The sequence below is a fragment of the Eschrichtius robustus genome, chromosome 10 (assembly GCF_028021215.1).
Source record: "Eschrichtius robustus isolate mEscRob2 chromosome 10, mEscRob2.pri, whole genome shotgun sequence".
NCBI lineage: Eukaryota > Metazoa > Chordata > Mammalia > Artiodactyla > Eschrichtiidae > Eschrichtius > Eschrichtius robustus.
Genome location: NC_090833.1, coordinates 104,365,595 through 104,380,482, shown reverse-complemented (window position 1 = coordinate 104,380,482; position 14,888 = coordinate 104,365,595). Strand labels below are relative to the sequence as shown.

General features: G+C 49.0%; 1 protein-coding gene across 2 annotated transcripts; it reads right to left on the bottom strand.

The window, feature by feature from the left end:
• Nucleotides 1-310: 310 nt before the first annotated feature.
• Nucleotides 311-12,761, bottom strand: CHMP7 (charged multivesicular body protein 7). Of its 2 annotated transcripts, XM_068553266.1 has the most exons (10): nt 12,397-12,761; nt 10,290-10,461; nt 4,864-5,049; nt 4,594-4,727; nt 3,677-3,725; nt 3,322-3,441; nt 2,933-3,031; nt 2,661-2,721; nt 1,987-2,166; nt 311-1,759 (listed from the first exon to the last, which is right to left on the bottom strand). In XM_068553266.1, the coding sequence occupies exons 1-10, from the start codon at nt 12,693-12,695 to the stop codon at nt 1,707-1,709; spliced, it is 1,353 nt and encodes a 450-aa protein (XP_068409367.1). In that variant the 5' UTR covers nt 12,696-12,761; the 3' UTR covers nt 311-1,706. The 2 variants fall into 2 exon arrangements, with proteins under 2 accessions (XP_068409367.1, XP_068409368.1); XM_068553267.1 differs by lacking the exon at nt 2,661-2,721.
• Between the last annotated feature and the right edge of the window lie 2,127 nt (nt 12,762-14,888).

Genomic DNA, 14,888 nt, shown 5'->3' with positions numbered 1-14,888 from the left:
CTAAAGTATGGTACGATCACACGGGCCGAGGAAAGTGGGTCATTTAGAGGGAAGAGGGCAAGGAAAAGAGTAAGGAAAATGATGACACGTTCTTAAACAAAAGAGGCCATTTAATAACAGCATCTGCGTGAGAGCGATCAGGTAGGCTGACCACTTTCCCAGCAGCTGGGGACTCCCACTAGGAAGCCAGTCAGCCTTCTCCTGTGGCGTCAGTGAAAGAACCCGTGTGTGCATGCTGGAGGTGAGGGTGGGGATGCAGGAAGGACCAAGGCACTGTATACAACCTAAAAAAGAGACGAGGACGAGGCGCTCAGGGTTTTTCTTTTAATTATTTACCAGATAAAAAAAGAAAAAATAGTGATTGTTTCTCTTCACCCCCAACATTTCAGTTTCCCAAGGCCGAGTGGGAGAGAAACTTGTTGAACAGTGATTTGTGCTCCTGGCCTGGAGCAAATTCCTCCCCTCTGTTCTCCGTCACCCTAAGCAGGAGGGGCAGGGCCGAGGGCCAGGCAGGCGTCTGGGACCGCGCGGCAGAGCGGCAGTGTGGCTGGTGTCTTTTCTTCTCCCTGCTGCCAGCGCACTCAGGCCCTCTCCTGCCTGTCCCCCTCCGCCATCCTCTCCCACACGTCAAAGGAAGTAGGAAGATGGGCCTTCAGGAGGCGGGGCCGGGCGCAGAGCAGGACCGGGGGAGCACACAGCAGACGTGGCCGAGGCCACTGTCCTCTGCTTCTATTGCACATCCTGGCTCGGATCCCCTGCCCCAAGTGGTGGGCTACAACGTAAAATGCTTCTGAAATTCAAACAACCTGCTGTTGTCTGCCAGGCTCAAGAAGGGGAGGTGTGCTGTTGTGTGGCTTCTTCTGATTTATGTATTTAACTTATATTTAATTTATTCACCACGGGGGCAAGGCAAAGATGATGCCTTTTTAAGAAAGCATATGGGGTTTGGACACCCGGGGCCCTGTAGTCACCTGGGCTTCTCCTCGTCAAGTTCAAAAGACCAAGAGTAACCATCTCTCCAGTCAGCAGATCTTCTTTTGCATAAGATGGAAGAAGCAGCAGTGGCCACCAACCCCACAAGCCCCCTCTCCAACTGTCACGACTCTGAGCCACTCAGGGGTTACCTCTCTTTCTGAACACCTGGAGAATCTGAACCCCAGGGGAGAACCTTTCACACTGCGTGTTTCTCCATAACGTGGCAGCTGTTTGATTCTCCTTCTTCTCGCTACCAATGGAAACAGAGTGGGGCTGGGAAGAGCTGTGTAACGGACCTACTGACAGAATAAACTCCTCTAAACACAGTGAGGGTGGGGGACGAGGACAGATTTTGATTTGGCAAAGCTGCACCAATCTTTCGCCTTCGCTGGCCGGAACAAAGCTGGTGGGGGAAGACAAACCTAACTGAGCCCATGGCAGGAGCCGCAGGCTATGAGAGACGACAGGGCAAACACAGAACTGTATAAACTGCGGCACTATAAAGACGAGAAGGCAGGGCCATGAGCCCAGCTGGCAGCACGCCTCGGGAGCACACTTCCGGAAATTCTATCCCGTAGTAAGTGGTAGTATCCAGATACATCAGAATGGTTGTCCTTCCTCCTCTTTCCAACACATTCCGAGAGTTTCTCGTTTAAATAACTATGTACACACACACAAGCCTGGTGTCTCTTTGACGTGAGGGTCCTTCACTTGAGGGTCTTACAATGGCTTTAGAGAGTCGGTTCCAATTGTCTTTTTGGAGATTTACTGCTTGGGACCAAACCTGCAAGGAGAAGAAATGACTGAACTCTATACCAGGTAGATCTTTGAGATGAAAGCATCCCAGTGTTTAAGGGACCGAGTCTGAATAATAAGCCCACAACTCCCTCACCCGACTTCGGTACCCTGGCAGATTGGGCAACGGGGCTGGGAAACGTTAACCTCGAGCCTCGCTACTGTCAGCCAGAGGACCACAAGCCCACCAGCAGCCCTGGGAATACAGCTCCGTACCTCCCTCTGATAAGGACAGTTTCTCAAGTTCAGCTTCAAGTTCAGCATCCGAGATCCTAGGGGTAGGCACACTGTTGGTATGAAACGTCTCCTGGGGGTTGTCGGGCAGATCCAAAGGTTCTTTGGTGGTGTCCTGAAGGAGGATGTCCAATTCCTTCTCCAGTTCCTCACTGTCAAAGTCTGGAAAGAAAAGATGACATAAGGACACATAAAGTCCAGGGAGGAAATGCATTAATGAGTCAAGGATTGAGGACTGCAAACCCAGCTCGGCTTTACAAAAGATGCCCAGGCCTCCTTGAAGGTTTATTAAAAAAATCGTGTGAGTTGGGAGGCAGAGGACACCTTCAAGCAGATACGCTTTTTCCATACACAGAGCTGAGTCATCAAGGAGGTGTATTTTGCTAACACCATGGAATGGACCCTGCTTCTCCTTGCCCTTGAAGAGGCCTAGGGAGTCAGGGATGCCAGAGCACCAAGGGGTCGTTAGCACAGCCTGTCAAGGAGGAAATGCCAATTCCTTCTCCTTACTCCTGTGGAGACGCCCCACAGAGAGGGGAGGGTGGGCCAGCCCTGCCTGCACCAAAAAAACCAGATCCACGGCCGCACCTATCACAGCACAAGGAGCTGAAGTCATCTTAGAGAGGAAAGAAGACGGAATCACCATGTCAACTCACCTAAGCCATTGGTTACCCCACCAGCCAGAGTCTGAGAAACTTCGTCCTGGGTGTCACACAGCTGTAAGAGAAAAGCACAAGGCCTTGAACTCTGAATGGTCTCTGGGTCTCAGTGTTCAGGGTTACAAAGTAATGCTGCCCCATTGGAGAATCAAGGAAAGCGTCCTCAAGTTCACAAGGTAAACAGTTTGGGAAAGAAGGAGGTACGACAAAGTCACTTCTGTCCTCAGGAACTGCCTTGTGTAGGTGTGTCCTCCCACCCCCTCCTGTACCTCTTGGATCTGATCCACAAGGCTCTCTGCCTTCTCCACTGTGACATCCTTCATGGAGAGTTTCAGTGCTCCTACCCCGGCCTGATACGCATTGAAAACCTGAAGAGAAAGCAAAGTTATCAGTGCAGATAAAGAACACTGGGCAAAATACAGACAATATTGTTTCATCTCCAAAAGAAAGCTTTGTGGTTTTTTTTCCCCACCCACGCATGATTCACCCCATGTCCACTGAGGCCAAAACTGCCCAATGGGAGAGGCAAAGGCAGTCCCAGGCATATCCTGAAAGAACCCAGGCCTCCTCCAAACAGCAAGGCCAGCCACAGCGGAGGGGATGAGCGGTGGACACCGCAGAGACCAGCCAAGCACTGGGGCAGAGGGGCAGTGGCTACCATCTGATCTGTCTGCGAGGCATAGATCCGGTCCAGGATGCCTTGAACAGTGTCCAGCTTGGCATGCAGGGCTTCGATGCGCTTCTCCGTCCGCTGCTTGGCCTTGAGAGACCTCAGGGCCTGGGGGGGGGCGGGGTGTGGAGACATGGTCATGGTCAGGGTCAGACTGGGCAGGGGAAAGGGCTAGAGGAAGAGAGCACTTCCCAGATGATAAGACCACCCCAGGTTTGTAAAACAGGCTGTGGTGCCTGGGCCACCCGCAGACTGTTCCCCCAGAGAAGGTCACTCCCGGAACTGGGGCTCCTCTTGCTGTGGGCACAGGTACACAGCTGTGGGGGGAAGAGAGAGAACTCACCAGCTGCTTCTTTCCTGCTCGGCATGCCCGGCGGGCTTCTTCTTTATACCTACGAACAAAGGGACAGCTCAAGATGACGAGGCCAGAGGATGCGGGTGGCAGGGTCCTGAAGTGTCCCCAAGAGTAGCACTTTTAGTGAAGGTACTTTCAAATCTGAAGATCAAATTCATTCCACCCAATGGCCAGAAAAACGATGCCCAACAGCCCACCGCCAAACCCCTGCAGCAAGCTGAGATGCGGGCTGGGCGGGTCTGCCCGTGGGAAAGGCAAAGGACCAAGGAAAAGCTGTTTCAACCCACAGCGGGGGCGGGGTGGGTGGGCGGGGGTGTGCAAACATGCTGACGAGGCACCCTGAAGACAAATTCCCATCCTGGGAGCCAGGAGGTAGGGAGTGACTTCCTAACACCACCAATGACATGACGCTGGCCTTCCCACAACATGGGGTTTCTCCCACTGTAAGAGGGCGTGAACAAGCACATTCTAATTCCATGTCTACTACATACCCTACTTTTTGGAGAAGTGGTAATGTGCCTTTAGCAGGGACGCCTTGCACAGTCATTGGAGGGGAAGAGCAGAGGTCCCTCAGCAAGACCCCTGGAAGGCAGAGACCTGTCTCGTTCACTACTGTATCCCCAAGTCCCCAAGACAAGGCCTAGCTCAATAAACACTGGTTAAATGGATACTGGCACGGAAGACCATAAACGTAGTGTTAAAAGCTGTACTCTTTGGGGGAGGAATTCATTTTTTTCTCCTTTGTGATAGTCTGTGCTTTCCATGATGGCTGCACCGAGCAGTCAGTACTTTCACAATTAGTAAAAAAAAAAAAAAACAAAAACCTTTTTTTTTTTAAGCGCCCACGGACACCAGCTCTAAGGGCCAGGGTGGGGGTCAAGGGTGCTCAGCTCAGGGGGAGTTACCTCTCTGCTTCCTGGGATAAGGACTCCACCTTGCGCGACAGCAGCTGTTCGCTCTGCATCAGCTGGTAAACCCCGACGTCTACGTCGTTGACAGGAGAGACCTTGGCGTGTGGGCCCCGGGCAAACTTCACAATCTGAGGGACAGGGACAAATTACTGCTGCCCCGACCCCAAATGCTGAGAAATCACCAGGCAGGGATGCGGGCGGGCATGTCAGTACACACTGAACAAGTCCTCGGTGAGTCAGGGAAGGAGCAGCGAGTTTCCATACCTTCTCCCCATTCTGCTCAAGGACGGTGACTCGCTTCTCCTTCTGCAGCTGCAGCAACACCAAGTAGAAGGTCCTCTCGTCCAGACAGCAGCCCGCACAGAGGGTGCTCAGCTCCGACAGGGCCACCACGGGGTGGGAGGAGAGAGGGGAGTTCTGATACAGACGATACACCTCCTCAGCCTTCTCCTGCAGGGAAAGTGAAAGGTGCTCGCGGGCCCTGATCGCTGCCCACGGAACCCGGAGAGCCCTGACCCCGTGCTTCAGATCCACGATCACACAAGGCAAGAGCAGGGGAGCACCGACCCTGTCTTCAGCTTTGGAAAAGGAAAAAGGATTTGTGTTTTTTTTAAACCTCGGAGGAAAGTCTGGGGAACACGGATGAAATGAGGTACGTAATATATTGGGAGCCAGATGTGTGCTTGCCCTTCCATCTAGGACGTCACGTCTCTGCAGCTCCCTGGCCCATGGTCCCCCAAGGGGAGAATGAGGTGGTGTGGTGGGGTGCAATGGCCAGGAATGAGAGCCAAGGCCCGGTGGCTGGCCTAGCCCGTGTGACCCTGGACCAGTCAGTCTCACTGGTCCTCAGCATCCCACTCACCAACTGGAGAAGGTGGATGAGATGATATTTAAATTCCCTGCCAATCCTGGTCTCTCCATTTTTATGCCAAATGGCAATCCTGCAAACCGGAACATTATTGAGTCTATAAAGGAGTCTTATGTGACAAATGGGTGGGATAGGATTTTTGTGAGAAGTCTAAGAAATACAAGTTCCAAAAAACAATGCCACGGTCTTCCTCTTTCATGGAAATTACTCTCTCGGTCTCCTGTAAACAAGAAATATTTACTGGAGTATGCACAGAATGCTATGAAAATACAGGGAAGGAATACCCAAGGAGTTCATAAATTGCTCACAAAAAAAAAGATTGTTGAGCAGAATCCTGTAGGGTGACTAAGTCATTAGGTGAAGTCAGTGGGAAGGGCATCGTGGGAAGAGGGATGGTCACGAGTCCCTCAACGGCAGGGAGTCTGAGTCCAGTGTGGTGTTTATGGATGCGGGTGGGAAGGGCTGAGAAAGCAGAAGCCCTTCTACTTCATACAAAGTGTAATGTATCTTCTATGCTGTCCTTTACTCTGCAGATGGTGGGTAGTGCCTGAAGGGAAGGCCATGGCTAGATTAACAGAGATGTAGCTGACAACGGGGAAAGGATGGATTGTAGGAGTTAGGCTCAGAGGCAGGGAGACCACTGATGCAAGAGAGTATGAGGGACTGAACAGGGCAATGGGAATAGGGACAAAGAGGGAGGGATTCAAGCAAAAGTTAAAAGATAAAACTGGCAGTCCATGGTGACTGGGTCTGGGGGGAGAGGCGAAAGAGGAATCTAGGATGACTCCTGGGCTCTGGCTTGAGTGACTGGGTGGATTAACAGGAAGAATTCAGGAGGAAAAGCATACTTTAAAGGCAAGACAAAACATTCCATTTTGGACATGTTGGTTTGGGGTGCTTGAGATTATACAGGAGATAATTGGATATAAAAATCTGAAGCTCGAAGGAGACGCCAGGACAGGAGATATATTAATCTGAAAGTCCTCAGTATATAGAAGGTAGTTAAAATCGCAAGTATAAATGAGTTACCCAAGGAAATGCAGAGAGCAAAGTAATAAGCTGAAGGAAGACCAACGTTCAAAACATTCAGGAGATGAAGGAACTCACAAAAGCGATGCAGAAACTGCTTGGGGAGAACCAAGGAGAACCTGCATTGCAGTGACAACAAAGTCAAGGTAATGGAAAATTTTAAGCAGTGAGTGGTCAACAGTATCCAAGGCAGCAGAAGAGTCTAATAAGACAGCAACTAGAGCTTTCATTAGATCTGACTGTGCTGTCAGATAAAAACATTTACTACAAAGCTACTGTAGTAAGAACGGCGTGCTGTCCACACACACATACATTAATGGTACACAACAGTAACAAATGATGTTAAGACAACTGGCTACCCATTTAGAGGAAAAGTTTTTCTCTACCACATATACAAAAATACATACCGAATTACTAAAACTTAAATTGAGAAAATGAAAGTATAAAATAATTCGAAGAAAATATTTAAAAAATCTGGTAACCTTGAAGTAGAGGATGCCTTCCTAAGCAAGAGCAGAAATTCAAGAGCCATAAAGGAAAATGTGAGAACTCTGACTGCAGAAATATAAAAACGTTTATATAGTAAAAGACATCATAAATAAAAATGAAAAGCAAACAAGAGACTGGGAAACAATATTAACATCCCTAATACTAAATATATTATATATCTATCTATCCCTAATAAAGAACTCCTACAAATTAATATAAAAGACAAAGAATCCAAAAGAAAAACAGGCAAAGGATATAAAGAGGCAATTCACAGAAAGGAATATGTAAATGGCCAGTAGGTAGGTGAAAAGATGCTCAAATCACAAATAGGAAGTATCATTTTTATTCATCAAATGGGCAAAATTTGAAAGATTGCTGGTATCCAGTGCTGGCAAGGATATGAAGAGACTGGACACTTTAATGCAATCTTCATGAAAGTGTAAATTTATACAAACTTTTGAAAAGTAATTTGGCAATTTCTGTTAAAATTTAAAATGTACATATGCATTTCTAGAAATCAATTCCATAAAAATAAAAGTAGAAGTACATACATGTAGGCACAAGGCTGTCAAAGAAGTATCTTTTTGTAGTAGGGAGAAATTGGAATGACTCAAATATCCATTTGGTAACTATTGCATAAATTGTGGCGTGTTTATAGATTATTCTGCAGCCATCCAAAAGAATGAAGTAGATCTATATTGTGTAGGGACCTGGAAAGATGCTCATGATATACTAAGGTGAAAAGTAAAAAAAAAGGAGGTTACAGACCAGTAGGTGAAAGCAGATTCCATTTCTGGAAAAAAAAATGGAGTGTATGTACATAGATATGTATGTATGTGTATATTCATTTATTTACTTAACTAATATTTACTGACTCTCTACTATGTACCAGGCACTGTTCCCAGAACCCACGGAACTTCTCCTTCTGGTAGGGGAGACAGCTTATATAGTAGATAAGTAAACAAGTAAATAAGATTTCCAGGAAGTATTAAATGCCAACAAGAAGATACAATGGAAAGTAATATAATAGGCTCAATAAGAAAAGATGCGTGTGTTTTTACAGACACAAGCAGGAAGGGAATGGACCCAAAGAGATGGAAATGGGATGAATAGAACGGAAACTTTAACTTCTTTCTTTAAATTTTTAAATAGCAAAATCTATGGGCAATTTTTACTTTTTGGTATTTTTTTCAAATAAAATTAAAAGTTGCTGGCTGCTTTCTGTGTTTAGACTTGGGAAAATCAATTTACCGAAGAAACGGGCTTTTTTGCTTTATAAAAATATCCAGATAAGACCCTTTATTTTCACACATGAAAACAAGTCTCTAACCCAGGAGAAAACTGCATCTTTGAGGTCACCATATATTTGATAGCAGACGTCACCGAAAGAGAATAAGTGTGAAGTGTTCTATTTAGTGATGTAAGCTGGGTACAGATTTAACAGTCCATGCCCCTGAAGAGCTAAATTTATTTTTCTACCTAAATAGGATTAGACTACTTTGCTGTCAAAAATTATTGTTGGTTCTTAGAAGACCTATGTAATTCCACTCCCACCCCCATCTCTGCGTTTGCTCTCAAAAGACTGAGTCCAAAATCACATCTGTGGGGATAAATGGATCTACCTCTCTTTGCTCCAGACTGGAGGACACCAGAGGTAAAAGACCGCAAGGAGGGATGGAGCTGGCCCAGAACCACCTAAAACACCCCACAGTTTCTGTGAGGTCTTGGCTGAGCCCTGGAGGTCCTGGAGGTCAGGGCCCTGGGTGGGGAGGGGGTGCAGCGCAAAGCGGGGGAGGTGTTCCCCTGAAGAAAATGCATGCTGCTCAGTCAAAACTCCCGGGGGGACAGAGAGAGCTGGTAGATTTTGGAGACCTGTTCCCCAGGCCGAAGGGTGGTGCTGGGGGGCGTCTGTGGAGGTGAGGAGAAACTGGAGCTTCTCATGGGGCAGGGGCGGGGGCGGGGGATTCCGACCTGCGTCCAGGGGTGTGGAAGCCTCCAGGGCTATGCAAGGGCCCTGAGGTTGGGCTTGGTCTGTGAGTTTCAAAAAATAACCACTGTCTCCGAGTCTACTTCTGCCACCTGGTGTTCAGTCAACTTTAAAAACACACATACACGCACACACTTAAGGTTACTATAACCTCGCCCACAGCAATCGGGTGGAATGATGGGGGTGAAGCAGGTCTGCCCTGGGTTAAAGGGTGTGTGGAGGTGAGGACGTGGGGACAACAAGGAGAGACAGAGCGGTGACTAGGAGGGGCCCCAGGTCCCGCAAGGAGTCATCCTGAGATGGGAGAACCAGAGTGGGTTTAGAGGCTGAAGAAGGAGAGCACCGACAGAGAGGGGGAAGGAATATACAGATCTGCAGGGTCACAGACGCCACAAAGGGTAGGGACAGACTCGAGAGCACACGTGGAACACAGGAAGGACACTTCATCCTCTGAGCTTGGGGAGAAAGCAGGGCTCAGAGGAAGTCAAACTGGAGGTGGGCGGACAGACAGCTGAAGGCACGACTAAGGGGGTTCTACCTTCTCAGTGCGGTGACTGCAGAGAATGCAAGGTGTGTGGGAGGGCCGGGGAGGGGACAAGAACACTGGCCTGCGGAGTGGCTCCCAGGGCCCTCCTAAAGCTGGGGACCTTGAAAGGGGCCCCAGGCTTGGCGATACAGCGATGTTCTCTGGCAGGGATGGTGGACCATGGGGCTGATCTAAGGTGGCTGATTTGCTGGTGTCTCTGGTGTGGCCCGAGAGAGCTGCAGAGGCGCCCGAGGGTGTTGATAAGGGAAGCAGTCAAGCATCAGCTGCATGCTCTGGGCTGCGGACGGAAGGCAGGCCAGGAGGAAGCCGACTGACCAGGAGAGCATGAAGGGATCAAGGGCCTGGTGGCTTCTTTGATGGAGGTAAGTAAGTACAAAAGAAGGACATCTGAGCCTAGTTCCCTGATTTAGGGGAAGGCAAAGCTGAAAGTCTAAGGTCCCCAGAAAGAAATTTTTGCACATAAACTACAGAAGGCAAAGCATTTTCTAAACTTTTTATCATTAATCCCTACAAATACAGAAAAGAATCAACTGTGTGTTAACTGACAATTCCTAGACAGAGGCTCACCCTTGAAATGGACAGGTCCAACTAACAACTAAATACTACAAAGTACAGCGAAAGGGAGGTTAGATAAACTCAGTTATCAACTCTGTCACTGTGTAAAAAAGATCTGTTCTTTTTCTAACCATTCACCCAAGCAACCCAAGGAACGTGGAGGGTCCTGCCATCACTCCAGAAGACACCCAGACCTCTTGCTTCTGAACACCCACCTTAAGAAGCTCCAGGGCCACGAGCACCTCCTCGGCAGGAACCTTATTATCCCCTAGCATATTGGAAAGAGTCCACTTGAGGGGCTTCAGCAGGAAGACTCCGACCCCCCAGGAGATCCAGCTGCTGTCTACACTGGCCATGAAGTCTGACTCCCGCTGCAGCTCCCCTCGACTGCAGGCAAAGAAAGAAAAAGACATGTAGTAGGCTTACTGCAATGTCCCGACCTCCCTCCTTACCCCCAAAGAGGAATTTGATCATCCTCATAAACACCATTTACCAGGCACCTACTCTGTGCCAGCTACTGGGAGCAGTACGGTTTATGCTCCAGCTCTAAGCCTCACAATTTTCTGCAAGAAAAAACTGAGGGACTGAGAAGATGACAGAGGCCAAAGCTAAACTATAATTTGGCTCCAAAATGCAAGCTCTCCACTAAGAATACAGAGAGGCACAGGAGGCCACACAGCCTATGTTGAGACTTCCCGTTACAAACGGAGCTCAAAACGATAAAATGAAAACAACAATAATGGATTAATGTCAAGAGCAAGACATGAGGAAGAATACAAAGACATTCAGAGAAAGGGTTTTCTGCTATTCCTAAGTTGGGTGGAGTTAAGACATAAGCATTTCATGGTACTAGTGTTAAGCAGCTAAATTTACTGAATGCTTCCCATGGGCCAGTCACTATGCTAAGGGCTACATAAGGAGTGTCTCTTCAAATACTCAATAAACCTAAGTATAATTATCATCACATTTTATAACTGGTCAAACTGAGGCTTATGGAGGGGCATATAATTTTTCCTCTGTCACATAATTTAGCACGTGGCAGAGCCAAGATTTGCACCCAGGCCATCTGGCCCTCACGCAAAGCTGTTAACAACTCTGCTATGCTGCTTCTATGGAAAAATATCTCCCTGAGAAATTCTTCAGGTGCCAGACCCCATCAAGCCCCAAGAGGCATCAGTGGAGTGCCAGCAGTCAGGAGAGGAGAAATCGAGGTACTAAAGGTCTCTGGGTGGGACGTGGCAGAGGATGGTCCTGTTGTAATAAGGAAGCCCAGACTCTTCCTGCCCCTCACTGACTTTTTCAGCTACTGTCTCCCCACGTTGGGCATGAACTGAAACTGCCCACAGTACACTTTCCTAGAAACGTGAAGTTCCAGAAATGGCTTGCCCCATCAATGTCAGCCAAGGGAAGGGGGCTGGGGAGAAGGGAGATCTCTTAATCAGGAAGAGCAGAGAGCTAAAAGCAACATATCAAAGTTGACTTTCGTCTTCAGTCACGGAGGGAGTCACTGTGCTAGCGAGGCTGCTCTGGGTATGACATATACAACGTGAAGTGCAAATGCTTTAGAATCAGAAGACCCGGGGTCCAGCCCCGGCATGACCTCTATCCAGCTGCGTAACCCCCAGCAAGTCCCTCGATCTCTCTGTGGCTCAGCTTCCTCTTCTGTCTGCTGAGGATAATTCTGTCACCTCACCCACAGGACTGCTGAGGGAGCCAGATGGTGTATGCATAATACCTGCCCGCTACAAAGTGCAGTACGTCTGTTTGATGTGCATGCTACCGCCTCAGGAACCTCCAAAACCCTGCACCTGTCGCACAGGTAGCACCTACAGGACCTTCTCGGGTCATCAAGAGAGGCCAGACACATGACCTGTGGCGGGGATGGGGTGGAGGCTGCTGGCAAGACCCGTACAGGCCTCTTCCCCACCACTACCTTCTTCTTAGCTGTGCCCTTCCTTAGTTCAATAAATCCTGTCTCACAGACCTTCTGTTCCGGGGTTATTCAAATGTGGAAGCCCCTATGAAATAACTACATAACGGGATTCCAGTCCAGACAAATCACTGTCACCTCCGCCAGGCTGGCTTCTCCTCTTACCGTCTGGATCTCATCTAATCAGGCTATCCTGGCCCCTCAATCTCCCCCCATACCCCGCCTCCCTCTCCCTCCAAACACCCCTAACCCGGCCTCCTTCTTCGCCCACTGAGCAAACACAGACGGCTCCTGGAGGCCAGACCCCGGGCTGGTCGCGGTGCGCTCCGGAGAACGACCTGGGTCCCTGCCCCCGGGGAGCCGCCCCGCCCCCGGAACGGGCCCGCCCTCACCGCAGCAGGTCCTGCAGCACGGTGGCCAGCCCCAGCGGGACGCTGCCCTTGCGCTGAAAGGCCTCCTGCAAGTCCCGCAGACGCAGGCGCACCACCCCCTGGCGGCGGCTGTGGCTCAGCACCAACGGCGCCCAGAAGCCCATCTTGCTGTCCCAGTCGGTGCTGTTCACTTCGCGACTCCTTTTGAAAGCGGAGAACAGGAAGGACAAGCGCTCCTCATCCTCCTCCCACTCGGGGGGCAGTAGGCCCGCCGGGTCTCCCCCGGCCGGGGCCTCGGCCTCCCGCTCCGGGGACCACATTGGAACCCCAGCCCAGCCGAGGCTCCGAACACAGCACTGGCCCTGGTCCCCTTCCGCCCTGGTTCCTTCCCGGCTTCCGTTCCTGGGCCACCTCCTCCTCTGTCATTACGTCACCGCCGCGTGAAATAAGTCCCGTGCTTCCTCACAGCGCATGCGTTTCTCTGCCGGCTTGCGCCAGGAGGCGGGATGATGACCCTATTTTCCGAGAAACTCAGAGCGCTTGCGCCGACCCCTCCTCCCGCAGCCTTTGTGCGGAAAGGAGGACGTAGCGCTTGCGCGGCGGGTAAGTGCGTGTCGCGACCCCTCGGTAATCGTGGAGTTTGGCATAGTGTTGTAGAGAGGCAAACGATTATGCTCAGACTTGCGGTGGTTTCAGGTAGTAGGACTGGAGAGTCCCGCTAAGGGGCGCCAGAGGTAGCAGGATCGCCCGCGTGGATCACCGTTTAGTGCTCCTAGACCAGGCGTTCTTACTTCGGACGTTTAATTTAAACTTCCAAGTTAGCTTCCGTTTACCGTAATATCAGCGGATAAACGAAACTGTTGGTCACTCAAGCTCTGTGACAGTGTATACGCCGAATTTCAGGGATATATAAGCTTCTACTTGCTCCCCACCTTCTGGAGTGTCCCTCTGTTTCCTTCTCAGAATCGGTATCCTATGGATCCCTTAAGATCCAGCTCAATTCTGATCGTCCTTGAGGGACTTCCCTGGCGGTCCAGTGGTTAAGACTCCGCGATTCCACTGCAGGGGGCATGGGTTCCATCCCTGGTGAGGGAACTAAGATCCCACATACCACGCGGCGCTCCCCCTCTTCCCCTCCCAATCTTCCTTGGAACCGTTTCCGACTGTCCTGATGATCTCTTTCCTGGACTGAACAATTTAGCATTTACTAGTCTGTGTCCTGATATTTAAGCAATGGCTTAAATGTCTACCACGCATAGTGGTTCCGTAGAAATATTTCATAAACTGAAAGGTGAGTAACTTGAGTCTTGCCCTTCTAATATCTTAGGATCTTGTTCGAGTCTCACAAAAAAAATCTCATGAGCAAGAAACACGTCCAGTGTGTTAAGAATAAATTGGTTTTCTTTTTAACTGAACCATTTAAAAGGCGAAAGGAGGCCTCCGCACGCATACTGGCTCTCGGGACTGCGGGGCGGCGGGGCTGCGCGCTCTTCTCGGAGCCGCTCGCTGCAGGAGCGAGTCCGGTGCCCCAGCCCAAGCCCGCGAAGCCGCCGCCGCCCCGCGACGACCACCGCCGCCCCTGCCCTGCCGCCGCCGCCTCAGGACCAGCTGTATGATTAGGCCACAGTCTTCAATGAGTAGACGTATTCCTCAGATCTGTGGTGTTCTTGGTCACACGTTTATGGAGTTTCTGAAGGGCAGTGGAAATTACTGCCAGGCACAGCACGACCTCTATGCAGACAAGTGAACTGTAGAAATTCATTATACTCCACAAAGATGCCCCCATAAGAGTGGTTAGAAACAGTGATTATTTAATGTCTGTCTATAAATCTCATTTTGTGCTGTTATAGAACACCTCCATTTTGAAAATCTGCCTGTACAGAAGCACATGTTTTTTAAGGTCTCCAGGCAAAAAAGCCTTATAGTTAATTTTAATGTTTGCACTTCGGGGGTAGAAATACTTTGTTATTGTAGCGAAAACAATTCTTAATCGTAAAATTTCTGAAATTCTTGTAATTTTTTTTCATACTTACCTGAAGTTGTTTACCAACTTATTTTTGTTTGAAGTGTGATTCCCAACCTCTCTTGCAAAAAAAAAAAAGAAGAAGTGGGTCTCTGCTAATGAATTGAGCAGACATTTAATATTTTATACGCCTTTTGAGCTGTGTGACTTAATATTTGGATACTTGACCATTTGTTTTATTATGTAATGGGTAAAATGGTGATGTGTATTAACATTAGCTCAACCATATATTTATACTGTCTGGGAACGTGGTTATAGTTCTGTGGGAGAAATAATTTGTCATTGTTCACCAGCTTGTAAAAATCTAGTGTGAGAGCTTAAACATTAAGTGATGAAATGCAAAAAAAAAAAAAAAAAAAAAAAAAAGTGAAAGGAGTTTCTTGTTTTATGGAACCAGGTAACAGTCATCAGAGTTGAATGTAAATTTCACTTCTGCCTCTCACTGGCTGTGTGACCTTGATCAAGTACCTAAACTTTCTGAGCCTCTTCT